Source organism: Thalassophryne amazonica, chromosome 20, assembly GCF_902500255.1.
Source record: "Thalassophryne amazonica chromosome 20, fThaAma1.1, whole genome shotgun sequence".
In the NCBI taxonomy this organism is placed as follows: Eukaryota; Metazoa; Chordata; class Actinopteri; order Batrachoidiformes; family Batrachoididae; genus Thalassophryne; species Thalassophryne amazonica.
This window is the reverse complement of record NC_047122.1, coordinates 41,538,308-41,561,601: the sequence shown is the minus strand read 5'-3', so window position 1 is coordinate 41,561,601 and position 23,294 is coordinate 41,538,308. Positions and strand designations below refer to the sequence as shown.

Sequence of the window (23,294 nt, the reverse complement as noted above, 5' to 3'; positions counted from 1 at the left end):
TGGTTCAGGTTAATTTAACGGTGTTGTTAGTGTTATTGATTTATTGTGTTTTTGTTGTTCAATTAGTTTAGTCGGTTTTGTTAAGTGTCATGTTGCCATTACCATGAGTGAAAGGTGTACTGTATTTGATGTCTTCTGCTACATCTCTCTTTGTGGGTGTGTCAAATTAAAAGCACCTGCTTGCAGCAGCATGCGGAAAAGATAAAAAGCTGTGTGTAGATCCCCACAGGCAACAGCCTAGTACCTGAGCACTATGTATTCCTCTCTTCCAATATGGAACTGAATGTTATTCAGCAATAGTACCTGGGGCATAAAGACACTAAGGGCTATGGAAGATATGTTGGGTAAGTATAGCAATGATAAGGATGTGCTTCCCTTGTTCAGGAGAGAATTTCCTGGTGAACATATGTTCTGTGAAAGTGCCTAGTTTCTTTGGAAAGTCTCTATTTAGGGTTAGACTGTTGTCGATATTACTGGTCTGAACTCTGATAAAAGGCAACATAGTTGTCTAGATTTTGATTGAATGGAAATATGACCTTTGACCACAATGACCTTGACCTTCATTGGCGAACCTTACTAGGCCAATTCCAGAATCAAGTTTTATCCAAATCAGACTCAATGACCCTGACCATTGGTAAAATTAACCTTTTAAGGGTAATTATGGACTCTCCTTTTATTTGCATGACATGTTTGGTAGATGCAGCCAAAGAACCTGGCAGATGTAGGCCAACAAACAGACAAAAATACATAATGTTGACCTCAGAGAGAGACCATTAGCAAAATTAACTTCATCTGTGCAATGCTCAAATTACAGCAGGATTCATAACATATAATACACTTTATTTATATAGTACTTTTCTTCACAGAATTATAAAGTGCTTAACAAGAGTTAAAACCAAAAGTTAAATACATATTATCATGAGCACATTCCAAACTCATCTTGCATTTTTTTTTAAATGACAAGATTTTTAAATGAGCTGATATTATTTGCAGTCAATGTGCAAGGGTAGACCATACCCTTGTGAAGCACCTTGGGGCGACTTATGTTGTGATTAGGTGCTATATAAATAAATTGAATTATTTGCAGTAGCAGGACTACTGTACTCTGTTTGATACGGTGCACCCAAAAGTTGAAGTCACATTGATAAAAAGTATGAAATGATGAACTGTTCCTTTCAACGCTACAGCTTGTATCCATATGATTAATACCCTGGCCGAAATTCCCCTCTTTTGCACAACCTGCTACATTCCAAGCAGATCTTTGGAGTTGGACTGTCCAAAGATACAAAAACATTTTCCTTCGGAATTTTGTCATCACAAGATGAACAACTCAACTGTGATTCTTTATATGTTGTAAGGTTCATCACATCAGTGTAACAATATTTCTGACCTGCTTTTGGAATGCATTGAAGGGTTCTTTAATCAGAGTCAAAAGTCAAAACAAGCCATTCGTAGGGAACATGCTAAATTTGATCAAATAGAAAGTTTGTGTGACTGAATGATGTAAACCCAAAATCTGCTCTCTAGACTCAGTGGTTACTGAGATACAGTGATGGGTGACATCATGCAGTTGATGTCAAAGGTGAAAACAGGCATTTTCCATTATTTTCAGGAAAAATGTTTTATTGGAGCCAATAAAAAATTATGGTCCATGAAAATAATCTGATATCTAACCTCAGTATTTACTGAGATCAGAATGATTCTTCTTGGGTGTTTTTTATTATTATTATTATTCTTTTTTCTTTCTTACAATGCCACCACTTCATTTTTAATTTCAGATAAAAAACAAAAACAAAAACAAATAAAAACAAAAACAAATACCAAAAAAAAAACTTAAAAATAAAAGTCGGGTCATTGAAATAGTTTGTAGAATGCTGGTGGGGCAATATCAAAACTATTACTACTATAATTGGAAGTAATATACTCTTCCTGCAGTAAAAGAGAACAGACACAGCTTCAGGCAGAAAAGTTCCAAATGGAAGAACAAGTCTGAACGTAATGAGGATGAAGCTGAAGAAAGTCTAAAGGTGTTCGCAACAAACAGATCAATGCCTCACTGCAGTGACAATTAATGGCAGCATTATAGTTTTGGCAGCAGCTCAGGACAGCCATGTCAACTTCAGACAAAACAGTAAATGAGGATGGCATTAGTGACTGAGCAAGAGACATCAGAACACATCAAACGATGTGTTCTGCTCATATAATAACTGATATTCTGACCGATGGCTGACAACGCTGCAGCTGTCTTACCGTGGTAGCTTAGGACGAAGAAACCCGCTCCAGAGAAGTCAGAGTGGAATTTGATGAGGATGATGTTGGATGTCGAATACACAGACTCCAAGGCCGTGTTCCCACTAAACTGGCCGATTTGTGGGGACGACTGGTCTGGACCATCCCTGTAAATAAACAAACTCAAGTTAGTAGCTCAGTGGCTAAAACACCATAAATGCCAGGCTTTTATTTTTCCTTATTGACCAACAGGAAGAGAAAAACCATTATAACCGCTGACAGCTAAATAGCTGTTTGTGATAACTGGCTTCTCTGAGCCTAAAAACAAGGACACAAGAGGTGTGACTGTATTCACAAGACGCCATCTGGAGCTGCTCCATTGACCGCTAATAGAGCTGGACACTGGGCGACGACGAAGCTGGTGCCAGGGGTGAGTCACAACATTCACTGAGTTATAAAAGCTCTGCAAACACAATTTGAAATTCACTTTCAAAAGTGCAGCTCCTTTTGTCTCCAGATAACGTCACACTTCAAAGTATGGGCTCTACTCAGCACGCTTTGGGACGCTCAGGTTCATAAATATTGATCGAGCCGTCATCAGATCACAAGAATAACAAATGTGAACCCTTGTGTAGAGTTGGCATTTGTTTTTGTCAGTATTACCAGGGTGGAATCAATGAGGTGTTAGAAAATTAGAAGAGGAAAGTGATCCGTCACCTTAAGTGATGCCCCACGAGATGTTAGAGTGGAAGTAACCAAGAGCAGTATCATTAGCTGTGATTAAAAAGTATCACGGGGGTGGGGAGGTGGAGCAGTCATAGGGCGTGAGGCGGGGTACACCCTGGACAGGATGGCAGTCTGTCACAGAGCCACAAATAGACAAACAAACACATTCATACCTGCACCGAGTGTCAATTTAAAAAGGTTTCCAATTCACCTAACCTGCATGTATTTGGATGTGGAAGGAGGCCGGCACACCTGGAGGGAACCCATGCAAACATGGGGAGAACATGCAAACGCCACACAAAGGCCAAAGGTGGGAATTGAACCCGTGACCCCTAAGCCAACGTACTGCCCTAAAAAGTATCACGCAAATTTAAATTAAAATGGCTATCTCCTGCTGCTAAGTACTCCTGGATGTAGCCATTTATAGCTGTTGAGGCTATGTAAGAAACGATGGCATGTTCTCGGGCAGAGCAGGTTTATGTATCGCTTCTCACTAATGATTAATGCTAGGATTTACAAGCGCTGTATGACAACCTCGCTGTATGCAGCACAGTACGTTAGCACAAAGCAGGCTGATATCGCTGACATAATTCATACAATTAAAATCTGATCGTAAAGCTTCTAGTATGACAGCAATTAGCAGTCGAACTGTGCATCAGCTTTGCTGGACTGGACTGAGGAGACCGCTGTGAGAATCACACCTTTACCATGGACATGATGCTCACTACAGGGAGCCAGCTTTGTGCTTGAAAGTGAGCTTTTGTGTTTGTCCGTCTCTACTTGTGTGCACGCGCTCTTGCATTTCTGGCTTTGTGTGACTGCAGCGGTTTGTTCACTTTTCCGACTGTCAGTCAGGTCAGGAACATGCTGTGCAACCAGCGTATGAAATTCTCAGTTTGCTGTGGGTGGACGACACATGGCTGAACACTTTTCTGATGTCTGGAACACGCAAGCACAAGCATATGTGACAGTTTTTTTTAGTTAGCCACAGCTATAGTTTAATGATCGGAGAAAAGAACTAGTTCATATCATTAGTATTTACAGTACTGTGCAAATGTTTTAGGCACATTTGAGGTATCATACAAGCATTAAACATTCTGAAAACCTGATAAGTAGCCACAAATAAATGAAATGTGTGATGAATTTCAACTAATAATTATCAGTATAAAAACTGGATTCTATTTATTTATTTAGAAACACTCCTCAGCTGCAGCAAATGAGCACAGATTGCACAGTGCACAACTCTGCTCGTATCTCTTATCTGCAGTATGTAACATGGTATCTAAGCACCATTTAAACATCTACATTGACAAAATGTCGACTGCTGCCAATGGCTACTTTCTTCAAGGAGAATAATGTCGTGAGAAGTCAAAGCTGTTGCACGAACAAAGAGGGAAAATGCACTGTATTAAACATTTAAGTCTAACGGAGGTTAAAAGCAAGCGAAAGGAAGATGTGCATGTGGGTGAAGAGATAAGGTTAAAACATGGCCAAAAGAAAAAAGAACTATTTTCAGTGGCATATTACATTCAAGTTGAGATTTCTGTCGTCATAGTAACCCATGCAGGAATATAACTAATTAGCTGTCCGCTCACAAAAGATTTTAAAGAGCATCCTCTATGAGGATTAAAAAAAAAAAAAAAAATCATGCATATGTGTGTGCGAAACAGTTGTCAGAATATCTACAGTGAATTAAATGGGAAATAAAAAAATAATTTATTCCCAGAAGAATATACAGTTTTGAAGCATGTGTAAAAGTGTGTAGGCCAAACCACTACTGCCTTTGACAGCTGAAACGCAGATGGTGAAAAACACATATCAATCAAATAAGATATAAACGTACCACACAGTGATGTAGTCGTATATAGGTTCGGTGCTCAGTATGGTAAAGTTGATATAAATCCCATGTCCAGGAGGAACTCGAACACTCCAGACACAGTCCTGGAAGTTTGGATACTCCTCAGGGTGACCAGGAGAGTAAATGGTTCCATTTAATGACGTGATGTTCCCACCACAGAGAGCTGTGAGATGGAAGATTAACAGAATTACTTTTACTACCAACAAATTAGTATAACCTCTTTGATGTTTGAATAATTGTCTGGAAGGTACATCATTTAATATCTACTATGCTGCTAACTAAATTTCCGCATAATTGCAACAGACTGAATGGAAACTGCAGAATAAATACTACTACTAATTATTATTATTATAGGATTAATAAGTGCCTACATGTCAGAAATGTTGCAATCATTTGATTATGTAATTGTAGTGCTACAATTAGCACCAACTGCACATCATTACTACCACCTTTCATCTTCTCCACACTTCATTTAAATCTAATGTAATTTCTGTTTGTCAAATTAAAGATCCTGCCGAACTGCCACGTTTTTCAATTAAGTTACATGTGCTTGTAACTGTGTGTATTATTTCTACTTCACTGTTAATGCAGAAGTCAGTGCTGACTCAGTGACATTTGTCGAAAACATTAAAGTAAAAATATTAAGCACATTTGTATGATGATGAGCATGCACAAAGATGCACGATAATTTGCAGTCTTCAAAGATTAGGAGAGAGCTCGTTGCTCAATAAGAGGCCATTGCTTTGACATGCTCGGGAGAAAAGCAGCATGAAACCCCATTACCAATGTTCACAAGAATGTTAACTGCATTACTGAAATTCTATTAAAAGCTTTCATGAGTGAGTTTGCTTTCAGGGTCGCTGAGGGAATAGGTAGCTCCTCAAAACCTCCTCTTTGGCTTAAAGCAGCAGTTACCCAACTGCACAGCAAAGAGGTAAATCAAAACCATAGTTAGAAGTTGGAATGTATGCATTGTCACTTCATTGAGAAATATGTCCTTGATGGGTCTATGTGTTACAACACCCATATAAAATGTGAATTAGGTGCATCTAAGGGAGCAAGGTACTCAGTATTAAGAGAACTCAGAGCATCAACAGTACTAACACAGGTTGTATATTACCTTAACCTGAGTACAGTACTCAGCAATTTCTGTCAGATTATTTTAAAAGCACTGGCACATATTTGATTAGACTGGCACAGAGACGTCTCAGAAATAATTCCAACGTACTGTACTCTTTCAAATAGAAGACATTGTTTCTTTTCCCTTCAAAAAAATGTGTATTATTATCAGGCTCTAGAATTTTACTTGTCATATACATGTGCAACAGTAGATGGCTGAAGAAAAAAAAAAACCAAACAAAAATAAACCAGTGTACTCCTCTAATTTACAGTGCTGCATGACAGAGACAAATCAACTGTACTGAAAAGAGTATGCCTCAAAATTCAGGTAAGTTAATCAGTGACTGTAGAGAATTATAAGAACTTTAAGTGCATGGTGACAAATGTGTCAACATATAATCAAACAACTCTCAAGCACCCGTTGTAGAAGATTGTAATGTCAGAAGATGGTGAGCCAAAATTTCAAAGTTTCAATAATATTCCTTCCATGGCTTCATTAAATATAAAACAGGGGGTACCTGCAGCCTCCTTTGTCTAAGTTCCAGGACATAAATACATGAAACATTTCTTATCCCAGAATAATGGAACATGCATGACACTGGCCTAACAGTGGCCGAGGACTGTGCCTGAATAACGGTACCTTCACATCGTGGTAGTGGATGGTTCCAGTTCCTACTGATTCCATGTAAACATGTCAGTGAAGCCTCTCCAATCAGAGAGTATCCAGGTAGACATTCAAAGGACACGGTCATTCCAACACTGAAATCTGTGCCAATCACAATGCCATTGCGGAATGGTCGTGGGTCAGGACAACTTTGAAGCTGGTAGGCTGCAGAGATAAAGAACCAGTCAAATCTAAGTTAAGAGAAATGGTAATACTGAAGAAGCAAATAAATGAGCAGAGTGGCGGCAACACGACATGAATATTTAAATGTTCAGAACAGAGCAAACTGTATTTTGGATCTAATCTAGTGGTCTAAAGATCTCTGAATCCCAGTCTGATCCTGCTTTATATATCTCCCATTTTCACAGACCTTACATGAAACATGGGAACACTCCAATACAGAAATCATGAAGAAATCTCATGTGGAAATGACAAATTGTAGCAATTTCTGGAGAAACACTCTTCCCTAAATATAACCATATAACAATTACAAGTGTAAAAAAAAAACGGACTGACATGACATCCAACAACTTGAACAACATCCAACAACTTGAAATACCAAAAAGCAATAAATATAAAGCATCCCAGAAATTAATCGAAAATGAACTGTGTGCAACTTTCAGTTGCTACCAAATGTTGTAGGAGCTGATGCAACAATGTTTTCAGGACAAACTAATAATTTTGTTGTTATGTATAATGGAGAGGTGAAATTACAGTCAGAAGTGTCTTGTTTCTGTTGCCTACTAATTATTACAATAAATAAGCTATTTTGGTTTTAACAACAATGACATTTACCTTGATAGGTGATGTGGAACCCTGGTTTGTTTTGGGAATAGTCACTGTGGAAGAAAAAGCTGGTCTGGTGGGTGGTACTGAAAAGAGGCTTGGGAATGATTGGACCACTGAACCGATCAATGACTGAACCCGTCTCCAGCGTTCCACTTCGAATCTCCAAGTAATCATGAATTGCTTCAGTGGAGAAGTTCAAAAACTGGAGATGGATACCTAAAAACACACACACAAAAAAAAAACACCACAAGGAGTCTTAGACTTAACCAAAACCAGAAAAGTGATTAAAAGCATCAGCAGATGAAGCCACAATAATGTAAAAAACTGATATATTGTGCAAATATGTGCATGAGTCAATATTTCAGTGACAGAACCAGACAGTGACATTAGAACAAACCACAGGCAGCATTTCTCATGCAGAATAGTGACGCCAACAGTGTTTCTTCTTACCAAAGCCGACAGGTAAGTTGACTGTCCATGTGCAGTCGAGTCCACTGGGGTAATTACCGGGGTACCCGGGACTTAAAATCACTCCACTTACATCTGTCATTGATCCTCCGCACTGGGCTGCATATGCATACACAGCAAAAAAATAGAAAAAGAAAGGAAAAAAAAAAAACCTATCATGACCAGGAAGATAACCAGAGGAGAGCAGATTTGCATTTTTGGCACATTTCAGTGTCCCTCACCCTACACATTTGGCCTTGTTTTGTATATAACAGTTATTCTAAACTAATTATCTTGATTTAATTATCTCTTGGCAAGTTGATATGCATCCAAGATTTGCTCATCCTAGTTTGCCTGTGTGTGCGCGCTTATCTTTTGGCACACTATGCAACATACATTTATGGATGGACCCGTGTTAGCTTTGCATGAGATTAAAACCTTCACCGTGATCTGCACAGAATACTAAACAAGATGCTGACAGCAGAACACTAAACTGAAATAAATGAATAAATTACATTAAACCAACTTGTTTTGTTTTGTGTTTTTGTTTTTTGTTTTTTTCCCCAGAAGAACATGATGGAGTGTGGAACAGACACAAACAACGGTGAGTATCTCAGAAGTTTTAGGTCTGGGCGGTTGAGCCAAACCTACCAAGACAGAGTGGTACTGGGTAGTTCCACCTGCGAACAGGCCCAGGCATGCAAGTGATGTGGGCATTGCCCTAGAAAAGCAAAAGTAAAAGTAACATACACATAAGAAAACCTACTGTATATTAGCACATATTTTTTGTTATTTAACACTTAATAACGTGTGTTTCTGAGCAGTTTCTGTCAAAGTTGAAAGGATTTTTACTCCTAAGCACATGATAAAGGAGGTGTTTCTATTAACACACACACATACACGTGCACACACACATACACACACCCCCTTATATCTAATTATAATGAATAAATCTTAGGAGTGAGGGGTCATTCTCCTATCTTTATGTATATTATACATAAAGGTAGGAGAAGCTTCAGTAGAGCTACATACTGAACAGAAACTGGGCAAACACCACCAGACATTCATTTATGCGCTTTAGCAAACTGCACCAGGACTGAATGTTTTATAAGTGTGAGTGGGATGCTGATTCACAATTTCAATAGCTCTTGGGATTAAAGGACAACATGCGTTTCTGGCAACTTTTAGTCCACATATACAAATGCCTACATATTAAAATATGGTACATAGGAGGTTGCATTCTTACCTGAAGAGAGTATCCTTGCTCACATGAGAACTGAACAACATCTCCCACCATAAATCTGTCTCCCTGTCTTATTCCGTAGTTTGGTGTTTGAGGCTCTGGACACGACTCCAAACCAATAGCTGATAACAAATGCGGAAATGTGGCATAAATATCAACCATCTACATGTGACAGCAGCCACAGGCAGAGTGTACAGAGACAAGTGTGCTCTACCTGTATACTCCAGGTGGAAACCAGCAGCTGAGACACTAATATCCGAGCTGAAGCTCAGATAGAGGTTGTTAGATGTACTATTCAGGAGAGGGGGAATGGTGGTGCCTGAAAGCCGGGAGAGAAAACAGAGCAATGCATCACAATGATTACATTTCTTTATTTTAGGGTGTGAAAGCGAATGATCATCATTTGACAGCACAGGGAACAACAAAGGCTTTCTAAACCTACATTTTTACTTTTTTTTGTTTGTTTCTGAAGTGTTCATGAAGGAGGGAAAAGGGAATTACTTTTACTTGAGGCATCTGTTACATCTGAAACTACACTTCAAATGATAGTTTGACCTACTTCACTGGGTGGTGAGGAAAAGTTTTAAAAAAAGTGCTGCACTACTGAATGGCGCAATTTAACAGAATCATTTTTGCATTGTAGTGCTGAACATTAATCTAGTCTGTCAGTGAAAATCTCATCATGGTTTGCTTTAAAATAATTTTTTTTTGTAAAAAGAAAACCAAAAAAAATTATCAATAAAATTTTTTTTGAGATTCCTCCTCACTACATTGCTGCAGTTAGTCTTCTAGAATTAGTTTCTGGTTAGTTACCAGAGTAGCTGCCCAGTCTTGGAGCGTGGTTATCAGCGCCATCGTAGAAATCCAAAGAATCCCAGTTGTGCTCTGTTGCAAAACTCACAACTTGTATCTATGAGATAAAGAGAAATTCTGTTTTATTTCTTGTTTCATTTTCATCTTTAAAATTTCAGTGGCAATTCACTGGCTTCTGACACCGACCTCTCGACATCCTATTTTCAATGACAGCCAGAGAATTTGTGGAAACAGTTCAGCCTTGAAATTTGACAAAACATTTTTGGAATGCTGCAACCAGGTTAAGTTAGAACTTTGCTAAATTGTCAGTATTTGTGCCATTAGTTGGAGATGGGTCACAAATGAAAAGAAAACCTAAATAGAGATTCTAAATAAGGTGTTAGGCTGCCATGCTCTGGAAGAACAGCTTCAATGCACATTGGTATTGATTGTGCATTGAAGCTTGATTGTGTGAAGTTTCTAAAACTCTACTGGAGAGCTGGAGCACCATTTTTACAGATGATGTTCCAAAATTTGGTGTTTGGATGATGGTAGTGGAAAGTGATGGCTAACACGTCAAAAAAATCTCCCATAGATGTTCATTTGGGTTGAGATGAGACTATGATTTTCATACTCATCAAACCATTCAGTGACCCATCAGGCCCTGTGGATTGGTTTTGCATTTGTTTTGCTTCCTCACTCTTACTCAGGGGTCTCCTTTTGAAAAATGTATGTCTGTAGAAACACTTGGTGATTTTAAATATTTGGTAGCAGCCAAATGCACAAGCAGGAAGGCAATGTTTAAATAGTTTCTCAAAAAAGTCTGGAACTATAAGTATTTCATTTGGATACAATTGGTCTTCCTTTGGAGACAGGCGAGTGTGAAGTTTCCTTCACCATTTGTGAGTGTGATCAGACTCAGCTCAGATGCTTTCTTTGTTGCAAAATCCCAGTGGCAATGACACTTTCACAACCAAATCAGTCTCCACCCTGATGAGGGCTCAGACAGGGAGTAACCGTGTGTCAGTCCTACCCTCGACAGCTGTCGGGAGACAAACTGAATACAGACTTTTTTCATTGTGAAAGGAAACCCATGCAGACACGCAGAAATCATAATAACTTCATACAGAAAGAAACTGGACTCTGGTGGAATTGAATCCAAAACTTTAATATAAAGTAAACTGAAAAGCTACCTGATCATAAAAAAGTGAATATTAAGTCTAGTTAACAGACTATCAAGTTAACCAAAAATATACATGAATATAAAGTTAATATAAAACTGCCTAAATCTAAACCAAAGTGAACATGAATACAGAACTGAAAAAAGTTAACCGAAAATAAAGCTAACTGAAGTGAAATATAAGCAAATATAAAGCTGAGAGATTTTAGAGCTAGCTGAGTCTAAATCCAATAGAATATACATGTAACAACATACAGATAACTGAAGAGTTAACTGAATCTAAAACCGAATAAAGTTAACAGAATATAAAACTAACTGAGTCTAAACCAAAAGTACATATGAAGCTGAAGGGACAAAAAAATAACAGAGTATAAACTTTTCTTAATTGAAACCTAACTGAAGATAAAACTAAAACAATATAAATATAACAGAATACAAACAAAACTTAATGCTGAATAAAATAATATAAAAGTGTTAAAATAACCGAGAGTCTTATAGTTGTGTATGACACAATTATCGGTGAATTTATGCATTATAAAAATAAATCATGAGGGAATAAAACATGTAATTAATAATTATCTTCAATAAACTGCCTTTCACCCAAAAATGAGATGTATCACAGGGCTGACTGCTACCAAAATGGATCAGTGAATAGACGTTAAAAAAACAAAAAAACAAAACAAATGGGACAGACTGGACGCAAAACTGGACCAACACAAGTGGGGCAGACTGGGCCATTATGATGAAAAACTATGTGTTAGCGCGCAGCGGAGGCTACTTGTCACAGTCTGCACTTTATGTCACAGGTGCTGTTGCCTTTGTATTTGCCCTAGAAAATGGCTTTGCTTACCTACAATCAGGCATAATCTCTTCTGATTAGGTGATATCTGGTTATCTCTGGATGGTTCCTCTCTCACAAAACTATCCATCCATTCATCCTCCTAATAATATCTTATCTCCTCTGATATCCTGCCTGCTCAGCTTTTAAGCCAATGATACATAGGTCAGCCAGAAAGCAGCGTGTGACTCGCCTGTATTCCAGCTCCTTCTGGAACAGAAACTTTCCACACACAGTTCTGATTGTTGTCATACGGCTCAGGGTAGCCAGGAGATAGGATAGTCCCGCGACGAGATGTCAACACACCTCCACAGGGAACTGAGTGACACAAGAGCGCCCAGTATGTGGAAACAAGCAGAGGTCATAATAATTTGTCTCACAGTTAAAGTGGATTCTACCAACTCTTTCAACTGCACGGGGGAGAAATCAATGAACTCTGGATCTGTACTTACCTATACATGTTGGCAGAGTGTCATTCCACTGGGCTAAGTTGTCCGGGACGCTGTCACACCGTATGGTCGTGGATCCATGCAAGATGTAACCAGGGTTGCACTCAAACTGCACCAAAGATCCGACTGCAAAGTCATTACCGAGACGTTTCCCAAATCGCGGCTCAGGGACTGAACTGCACTGGGTGGAACTGGTCCGTGGTACGGCTGGGGACACAAAGAAGACAATGCAACCATTAACACACATTAAGGCCTGAAGTTTACCACTGCAGCAGAGCAACCACTGCCCCTCCATAACCTTAAAAACATGCACTTACAGTACTGTAATTTCTGAACTATAGAGCGCACCTGAATATTAGCTGCACCCACCAATTTTAAAAAGACAAAAGAAATTGTACATAAATAAGCCGTACTTGTCTTGTCGTGGGTCTCCACGTTGTAACATGAGATATTTACACAGAAAGATGTTAGACGGAAAGATTTTTATAAGTCTTAATTAACTACATACCCCTGAAATGTTACACGTAAATACTGACGCGCACGTTATCCAGTGTGCACGGTGTCTCTGCTCCACACGGAGAACTGAGTCATTTTCACTTTTTCTTTTTCTAACTTTCATCGCGTGCAGCCAGGATCGGATGGAGTCTGTGGTAAAATAGACGTTAATGAGGTGCTGTGACTTTTTCGACTTGTTGCGCCAAGACAGGGAACTGATTTGGAAGGTTGGGGAGGAGAAGGCTCCACTCCGCTAACTGATGTGACGGCGCAATAGTGGCGCAAAGTGCCAGAGAGGGACTTTTCTTCACTAAAACAAATGGGTAAGACCTTATATTTACACTGTGTGTGAATTTACACTGCATGAGGAGTGCAGCTTTCAGGAAATCAGTTGACAGCATCAACTGACGTATTTCAACTTATGAAAAAGCCTGTAAAAATCCATAAATTAGCTGCATCATTGTAAAAGCCACAGTGTTCAAAGCATGTGAAAAAAGTAGTGGCTTATAGTCGGGAAATTACGTTATGTGAAAAAAAACAAAAGCTGCACAGTCCTGTGATTGTATTTGAATGAAAATTTGAACCTTGTTGGGGTGATACGATGCGATTTAGTTCATCTCCCTTTTACATTTGTATTCATTTGGGGTTATGTTAAATATCCTCAATGCCCCATATTTCTGTCTATGAATGTTAAACTCTGATTATATGCTCAATTTCATAACAGTTTATATTAGAGGTCTGTAGTGTACATCACACAAACCCATGTCTGCACACGTCCACTGAGCTAGTGTGTGGGAGCAAAAACAATCACACCGTCTCGCTGAAGAGGGGGTGCGGCAAGCTACAGCTCCTTTCCATTTAAAGCAATTAGAAATAGTTTTTTTTAACATCCCTTCAAATGGGTTTTTTTTAAGAGGGTGTGTGGGTTGTTTTTACCTACAAACTTTAACATCTAATTTTCAGATATGGGGTCATCAGCTGCATTGGTCCAAATATAAAACAGGGTTATTTCCTGGAATTAAATCTGAAAAATATGTGGATGTCTTTTTGTCATGGATGCAACTTTTTTCACAATCTCAAAAATCCTGGTTGTGGTTGCAAAGAGGTTGGCAACTGTGAGACTGATTGGCAATGACTTTGCTGGTGGCTTGTGGCAGTGAATTCAACAAACAGCTCTGGTGGGCATTCCTGCCTTAACTAATTCTGATGGACTCACCTTGGTAGACAAAGTGGAAACCTTTCGCAGTTTCTGGGCCAACCGTGGTGAACTTGACAGTTATCTGGTTACCCGAACTCAAAGGGAGAGATTCGCCTATACAGTCAAAAAAAGAGTTTAAAAAAATCTGTAAGTGGAACAAAACAGAGGTCTGGTTCAATGACTGGGTCTGTCGACCCATCAGTACGTCCTTACCCGAGTGTGACCCAGACAGAGATGACAGCAATGTGTTTTGTTGAGTAGGTCCATCGTAAATTTCAACCACATCATTTAGAGATGTCTGGAACAACACAAACTGTCCAAAGAGGACTGGAGAAAAGCAAAAAAGAGACAAAAAAAGAAGCATACTTTAACAGTTGCAAATTAGTATTCCATGCTGCTGTCTGTGCCTGAACCAAGTCTGACAAAATTAACCTGCGATACCTAATTTAAATTTATTTGAGGTCACCGGCTGGCCCATTTCACTTTGAACCAGCTCCCGTCAGTTCACTTGAATTATCACCTAAAGGAAACCATACTAGGAAGAGATATTTGTCAACATGCAGTACATAAATTTAGCTATAAATATATGTACTGCAAAAAAGATATTTCTTTTTTGAATCCTCCAGTCAATGTAGACAAAGTAGCTCAGTCATACATGGAATTGTGCAGCCATTAGGCAGATCTGGGTTTGATTCCAGTTACACTACCTGTCTGTGTCCCTGGACGATACACTTCACCTGCATTGTCTCATTTTACCCAGGTGTAAATGGGTACTGGCCTTGGCATGGTAAGTAACATGTGCCAGACTGGTGTCTCATCCAGGGGGATTCATAGGTTTTCATATGCTTCACACTATGGAGTCTGGAAATAAGCACCAGCATCAAAGTGCCTCAGGGCCTATATAGGACTAACTATGACTTCTCCACCACTGACCAGGTCACTCAGTAGAATAAAGAGATGGATAACCATTATTTAAACATGGTGTAAGTATCACTTGAACCATCCGTTGTTAAGTTGTCACATTCAGAAAGAGCATGTCAACACGCAGAGATGAACAGAGGCAACAGTGATGATATAATGTCCCACATACTACACACATAATGTTGATACATAAAAATAAGCATAAAACCAAACATCCCTTCACAACACCAGCTGCCTTCTCTCTGATAGTTTATCTTCCTACTAACCTCCTGGTTCCACATAAGAATGGAGTCTGAGATAGACGAGCATTTGCACTTTTGTTGTTTGTGTTGTGGAAGTTGTGTAACTGATATCCTCACACTTAAATCTAAAATTAGCATGTTGCTATGTTCTGACCTTGATATCTCACCTAATATACAAATAATGCATAACATTCATCTTTTTTATATATTTAGCCCACATTTCTGTGAGATTGAAGTGGGCACACTTGAGCATTATAGTGTCCTGAAAGAAAGTGGGAATTGTACACACAGACCTTTGGTTAGCAGAAAGCCTCCTCTAGCGTCTGTGTGCTGTAGAATATTTTAAGTTTCATGACCTCTGAAGTGTAGCAAAAGGTGGGAGCCCTTGACTCATACAGTGCAAATGGTTGTAACTCTAGAATGCCAGCTATGCTATGACACTATGGCCATGTGGCGTGCTTCATAATGCACCATCCAGTGTGCAGGTGACTCAATGCTGAGGATCCTGGCAAATGGGAAAAGTGCCAGAAGATGCCCATGGATCACCCAAACAGATGTACGGTAATTATCTGGAGGAGGTGCACGGGTTGATTGCCAATCAAGACCCAGCACATGCTCTGAGACTTGACCTGTGATATTTGATTTTAAGTGTGGACACTCTTGTGACCTTGAGATACTGATGTTTGACCCCCAGCATAAACCATTTCTCATACAGCCTCTATGATAAGTGTGCTGGCCATTTCCAGGTGTTTGTGAAGACAAAGAAACAATTACGCACCGCTAAACATCCAGTCCACACACACTGATGATCCTCAGCATGTGTGGTAAAGCTCGCCCCCTGACTACACGCGCCTCACCTCTCCACCTCCCCCTTCCACTTGCTCTTTCTGTCCATGTCTGTCTGGCCTCAGAGGAAGAGGTATAAAGGATTAGATCTGAACACTGCCAAGGATATTTGGCTTTAGGTAGGTCACTGGTCACTTTGTATGAGGCTCCTTCTCTCCGGGGACCTTCTTCTAAAGCCTGATCCGCATTTTATGGAACTGCTGCTTCGATTCGGAAGATATGTTATCTGCTTTCTCTAAAATGCAATTTCATATGAAAGTAAGGATACATATATGTAGCTAAATGTGAGATTTTCTGTAGTTTTTTTTTTTTTTTGGCTTGTTATGTTAGTTATATCGAGGTGTGAATGCAGGACATGGCGGCTTGTGGAGCGGACATGATGAGTGATTGGATTGCGGCTGTCAGCAGAAATAGTTGCAGCTACGTTTCCGCTGGCAGGTGAATTTGAAAAGAAATCGCAGCAAGTACAGTAGCTCCCTGTGATATCGACAAACCACAGAGCGGTTGAGAAGTTCACAGTCGAAACCAGTTTAAGGCGCAGAGGAAGACGCACATCACACAATGCATTAAAGCACAGAAGTGTTCACTTGTTATGGTATCTCAGTGGATTTCTCTCACTCTGAGATAACGAAGGACACAGTACACACCATCACACACACACACACACAGATGAATCATTACAGCACAGTGGACCCACACTGTGTTAACCACATGGTTAAACAGTAACTAAATCTAGACCTAAACTGTTCAGCCAGACGTAATAAAACATCAAGTGAAATTTTAGTCAATTAACTGGGCTGCTTGTAGATGACTGGAAAGTAGTGGCGTCACCATGCCCCTTAATGACAGGTTTGAGCGAATTACCTCAAGCACATCTCCATCCAGCAGTTGATATAGGTTGGTGATCTTTCTCTGCTCCTCTGTTCTAACCCAAAAAAGATTATGAGGCCCTGTTTTCATGGTCTGTATTCATACTGGAAATCAAGATCAAGTGAGCTGGAGAAGACCATCAGGACTGAGTGCATAAACCTACATGAGGACTTGGAACTACACTGGATATTTTAAACCCCAGAACTTGATGTGGGATGTGGGGCACTTTGTGTGGGGCTTTTGGAGCAAAATTTGGGTTGGGATTAGAACTGGGGAGCCCCCAGTGTTGGTGACTCATCTAGCATTGGTGCAATCGCCAAGTAATTGCCCCAGGTGGGACTCTGGTCTTATCCTCCAGGTTGTCCTTTCAAACTCACCTGCAATATTTCTATCACTGCAATTCTATGTTTTAATTCACTACAATGGCAAAAAAAGACAGTCTGGTCAGCTAGAGGTTTCTTCCCATGACCACCAAAAAAAAAAAGCCTGAGTTTTTCCTTACCACTCTTGCTAATGTTTTTGATCATGGGATGGGTAAGGTTTAAACTCTGCTCATATATAGCACCTTAGGACAACTTTTGTTGTGATTTTGTTGCTGTATAAATAACTTGAACTGAATCTGAATCTTCTTCGTGAGTAAATTCCACAAGATTTTTCCCTGCATGGCGAAATAGCTTTCAGAATTAATGGACTAAACAGAGCAGAAGACTTACTCAAATAATGCACTGCGACTTATCTGAACAGTCTGCGTCTTGATGTATGTTGGAGGTTCAGGTGGGCTGTCTGTGGATTTTACACAATATGTAATCTAACCAAATGTTAACACTTTCCCATCAAAATTTCTGCATGGTGCTGACACTCCAAAAGCTGTTTCCCAGATATAATGAGACAGTGACCAGCAACAGCTTCAGGAAAAAAAAAAAAAAAAAAAAAAACCCTGCTATTTATTCATAACACCACAGGGTGTAATTGGACATTCATCAACACTCAGCCACCAATTACTGATTGTTTGTAACAGCACAAGTCCAACACAGTGAGAAAGTCACGCTAACAGATGGGCAGTAGATACTTAAAATAATAAGGGACAGTCAGCGGGTGCATGCCTGACATGTATGACACCAAATAATACAAATGAATTCATTGTGAGTCAGTGATACCATAATGTGTGGTTCTGTCTGGCTTTCACATTTGATCAGTTCTGTCTAAAATGAAACCACTTCATCCTTTACTGTGCTTCCACCCCTTTTAATCCACATTGGATACTAATCAGATAAGAACAGTTAAGGGCCCTGTCCCACTGGCGTTTAGGAGGATTTGTGTATGGATTGCGCACAAAATTGGCTCATATTCGTTTAACATCCGCAATATGCATGAAACATGCTCGTATGAGTCGGCCGACACCCACACACGTCCGCAATTATCCGCAGAGGCACGTTTTCCATTACCAGGATTTTTGAGCTGCACAAAACTTTGGCTGTGGATGACATCCGCCTTACATACTCCATACATACTCAGTACATACACAAACAATCTATGCGCTGTATATTCGCCATCATCTGCTGATATCCGCAACTGACAGGGATTTGCGGCTTGGCAATGGACTGGGACAGTGTGTAAAATGGATATTTTGCGTACCCATCATGTCCACATCATGGACTAAAATAAGATGTCGCGACTGCATACAGATTGGCCACGAATAAAGTGTTTTTATTACGTCTGCTTTGCTGTGATCACAGCTGGACGCCATTCTTTGTTCTACCGGCTGCCACGCGCTCTGTGCTGGATGCTGCCTATATAAAATAATTATTTTGTGGCAGATTAATCAAATCAAATCAATTTTATTTATATAGCGCCAAATCACAACAACAGTTGCCCCAACGCGCTTTATATTGCAAGGCAAAAGCCATACAATAATTATAGAAAAAAACAGGAAAAGATTAATTACAGAAAAGATTAATCATTTTATTCTGCAAATTGCCTGTTGAAAATGGCTCTCATCACCTCCTGAATCAGAGAAAGCTGCAGTTGGGCTGTTCGAACGGCTCCAGCTGCAGAAAGTATTTTGAGCCGTCTAAAAAGGTAATTATTTGACTTGTTTACATTGTCAAGGCTTTATAAAACGGTTGTGTGTTTTTTCCTTCTGTTTGCAGCTGTTACAGTATTTATTCCTATGTTCATAACAGATTTAACTTCTTGTTATAATGGTACAGACGAGCTGCGCTCTGATGCGATCCGCTGACGTCACCATTCGCCCTGTGCACTGCTTGTTTACTCCAATCAACTTGTCCAAGTCCAGCAAATGCTCCAGAGGCTGTATTGTTGGTGTGAATACTGATGTCGAAAGCAGTGAGTGCACTTCTTTTATGACCGCAATGCAGAAGCCATGCACGCGCAACACGTGTGCGATGCATTCATAATACACCCGTAATACTGCTGTGATAATCGCAATGCGTCTGATCCGTTTCCTCACTACATGCTATACAACCATGACTGTTCATCATATAATCACTATATATTATTAATATATCCGTAATTCATACTGGGACATTTGTCATTTTTGGCCATTTTTGTTGCGGACGACAACAAACGTCCGTACTTTGTATACTCAATTCATGCGCAATTAATCCTCTCGCCAGTGGGACAGGGCCCTAAGATCTTGAGTTTCACCTTTCAAGATCACCCAAGGTCAAAGGTGAAATATGATGTCATATTAGCATTTATTAGCAACCATAGGTGTATTAGATCATGTTTCTGTGGTCCTCCCCTATGCTCACTTGTATTTAAAAATAATATTAATAATAAGGAATGAACAAATGAAATCATGTGTTTTGTCTCCTTATTTGTTACATACAATTACTCTAAAATAATCCAGCATTATATTCTCTGGTGGGGAAAAAATGTGTGTGTGTGTGCGCGCGCACAGACTTACCAAACTCTCTGGGTACAGATATCGAGTAGACACATGTTTGCCCAGAGGTATAGTTTCTGGGAAAGTTTGGAGACAAAACAGTTCCATCTGATCCTGTAGAGCGACTTCCACAAGGTGCTGCGGAAAGGACCCACAGTCACACACATGCATGGAAAATAACTGCGGTGCAGGATGGTATTGTGCATGTGGTTGCATGTTACCTTGACAGCTAGGCAGTGCTCTATTCCACCCAGGTCTGCCATCATCTCCCATACTGCAGGTCAAGGTAGAATAACCCTGAAGGTGAGAGGAAAAAATATAATGCCAAAAAAGTGCCGTTACCTAATGGTTTACCAATACTTTACAGGGTGAAATCAACATTTTTTAGTTTGTGTGTTCATAACAGGCAAAACAAATCGAGTGATCTGGTGTGCCAATATTCATCAAAATTCACCAGATTCTAAATAATCCATCCTGATTAAATGCTATTTTAATGTGGTGAGTTACAAGGAGATATCTTTGCTGTAAGCCTTAAGTGTCTATTAATTATCGTTAACGACTTAGGTCCTGTTTCCACCAAGCTTTTGCATACCTATCAACGTTTGAATCACTTCTATGCTGAGACACTTGAGTGTTTCTAAAAAGTCAGCATCAGATGCAATTTACACGCCTGCATGGAATTCTAATCTCGATGTGAATTTTTTGTGCTGTGACACCATCCATGTCACATGGAAGCCAAAGGTCCATGTGCATGTTCATCAGTAATATACTTAGTAGTAAACTATTTGTGTGCTCAACACATGGTAGAAAGACTGTTCATCCTGGAGATACAGTGGACGCAGGAAAGCTAAATGAAGCTGTGCAGAAATGACCAGCGCTGTACGATAAAAACAAAAGGGGCAACAGCAAGTGTGTGTCAGTCAAACTGTGCCCAACAGTTGATCTCACAATTTTAGTTTGAGTTACTTGAAATTTCAGGGTCAAACGCAAAATGAAACACTAACAACAACTCTGACACCGACGCAAAAGCTTGGTGGAAATGGGGCCTTAGTCAGTACAAGAATGTTTGCTCACACATATAAACAATGATATTTCCATCCATGCATGGTTTGTACCTGTAAAACATATCCGGCCTCACAATAGAAGGTGACAGTGGATCCAAGCTTATAATCAGAACCTAGCCTTGTCCCATTCATAACCACACCTGGGTCGAAACACGATTCCCTCAGTTTGGCTACAGGAGAAATAGTGATTAAGACAAATTATCAATAACCAGTAATTTCCAACTCATAATCATTGAAGCTGCTCTTTGGAAACCTGCTTGTTTATTTTGACTCTGGCTGTTGTCGACTTATTTGGGCAAATATCTCAGTCATATGTATTGTTTTAACTTACGATTACAATTTAAGTTGCTTAAGAACTTAAAATTAAGTTCAGCAGGATGCCTGTTATCCCGCGACTCGATCTGGGATAGGAGGTTGAAGATGAGTGAGTGAAGAGGTGTTGTCACTGAGGTAGCAGGTTCAGCACACATCACATATGCATATTGAATTTACTCGATTATCCTTAATTCAGCGTAAAAAATAAATAAATATTTATAAACACATTTTGGAGCTGTCTTGACATCTGTAAAGAGATGTTAACTGTGGAAGCCTAAAAGACTCAACTCCCCAAGATACATTTCTCATAAAAAACAGATAAGACAGAAAATAGCCCCTGGTGTACAGTAATAGCATCAAGCCGAGTACACTAAAATGACTTTTTAACAACTGACAGTTATAAATTGGCAAACAAAATGGTCCCACATGGAAAAGGCATTTACTCTGGTTCACTTTTTTCATAAAAGAGTGAAATATGATTTATGAAATGGTGATTTACTTTCTAGATGTATGTGGAATAGTGATAATGTTGAGGATTTATTGAAAATTTCAGGTTATGCTGTAATGCAAAATGTCTCATGTCATAATTGAACAAATTCTCAGGCAAAATGCAAACTCTGTGCTGGTGCAGCTTTCAGTATTCCAAAAAGCCATTTTAGAGCTGGAGCTTACCTTTGTATTCTAGGTGGAAGCCAGCATAAGACACAGAACCATCACTGCGAAAGGCTAAGTGCATGGTATTGGAACTGCTCTCTATCCGCTCTGGGAGTTTGCTGTCCTGGAAACTGCCAATCAGGGGACTGTTGCTGTCCGGACCATCGTAGATATACAAGAAGTCATAGTTTGGCTCAATGTTGAAACTAGAGACAGGATGGTAGAAACACAGGTCAGAACAAGGCAAAGAACAAAGAAAAGAGACAGAAAAAGTTGAGGTGATAGTGCAACTTTGAGAACACAGAACTGAAAGAAAAAAAGATGAGATTGTCCTAAATTATGTTCAAGTCTTTCATTCAGTAGAAACTGATACTGCTACAGTTTCCTGCCCAAGAAATGCACATGAGAAGAGTGGTTGGTTAGTAAAACAACTGTCTACATGCGTACCACACTTTTTTTCCCAGTCCTGACTCTGAATCTGATGTTTCTGCAGATTTGCACACTGCTAAAATTTCTGAGCTACTTCTTGACTTGTTAAACCATTTGGTAAAAGACTCTAGACACACAGGAACATCTGTTTGAACTGGAAAATTGTTTCATACAACACTCATTTCCTTTGCTGAATCAATGTATATCCTGAGTGCAGCATTTGAGAAAATGAGTGAAGAATTAGTGTCTCAGTTTGCAATAGTCCTGAATGAAGACTAAGATTCAGGCTTTCAATCAGTTCCTGGACTCGAGGCAAAGAAAGTGTTGAACTTGAAGAAACATGCAATATCTTGGCAGTAACATGAATGTCTCTGGGTTCTCTGTCTGATGAGCTTACTATGAGGTTCCTGCAGGGGAACAACGCTCCATGTTGTTAGGGTCCTGGTGCTTCCAGTCTTACTATGTGTTGCATTTTGCATCATAAAGACATTTTGGCTATTCCTCTGAACATTACACAGGTAACAATCATGGTAAATGGACTATATTTTGTACCTCTTTTTCAAAACTCAAAGCATTTTTTTTCTCAAAGCACTTTTTCTAAAAGTGCTTTACAATGGTGCCTTACATTTACCCATTCACGCACACCAACACTGTGCTGTAGACTGCTCAACTGCACACCAGGAACATCTTGCTCAAAGGACATCAATGATTTTCCTGTCTGACAGGCAATTGAACAGAGGACCTCTGTGGTCTCCAGGCTGCTGCAGTAACCTGTAGACCATCACTTCTCCATGTCTCAATGTTGAGGACCAAGGGGACACCTGTGTTTCCCCTGGCTTCTGCAGGTACAGTAGTGTTCAGAATAATAGTAGTGCTATGTGACTAAAAAGATTAATCCAGGTTTTGAGTATATTTCTTATTGTTACATGGGAAACAAGGTACCAGTAGATTCAGTAGATTCTCACAAATCCAACAAGACCAAGCATTCATGATATGCACACTCTTAAGGCTATGAAAT

The 23,294-nt window shown here is 39.6% G+C and overlaps 1 protein-coding gene across 1 annotated transcript in view; it reads right to left on the bottom strand.

Moving 5' to 3' along the window:
- Positions 1-23,294, bottom strand: part of LOC117502203 (CUB and sushi domain-containing protein 3-like) — a 1,088,443-nt gene that overhangs the window by 160,948 nt on the left and 904,201 nt on the right. The window contains 17 exon segments of the mRNA XM_034161241.1: positions 2,251-2,396; positions 4,799-4,976; positions 6,573-6,761; positions 7,392-7,601; positions 7,836-7,952; positions 8,484-8,553; positions 9,079-9,197; positions 9,290-9,394; positions 9,889-9,985; positions 12,079-12,203; positions 12,338-12,541; positions 14,046-14,141; positions 14,241-14,354; positions 19,836-19,952; positions 20,036-20,111; positions 20,930-21,048; positions 21,866-22,053. Coding sequence (XP_034017132.1) covers positions 2,251-2,396; positions 4,799-4,976; positions 6,573-6,761; positions 7,392-7,601; positions 7,836-7,952; positions 8,484-8,553; positions 9,079-9,197; positions 9,290-9,394; positions 9,889-9,985; positions 12,079-12,203; positions 12,338-12,541; positions 14,046-14,141; positions 14,241-14,354; positions 19,836-19,952; positions 20,036-20,111; positions 20,930-21,048; positions 21,866-22,053 — 2,270 coding nt within the window.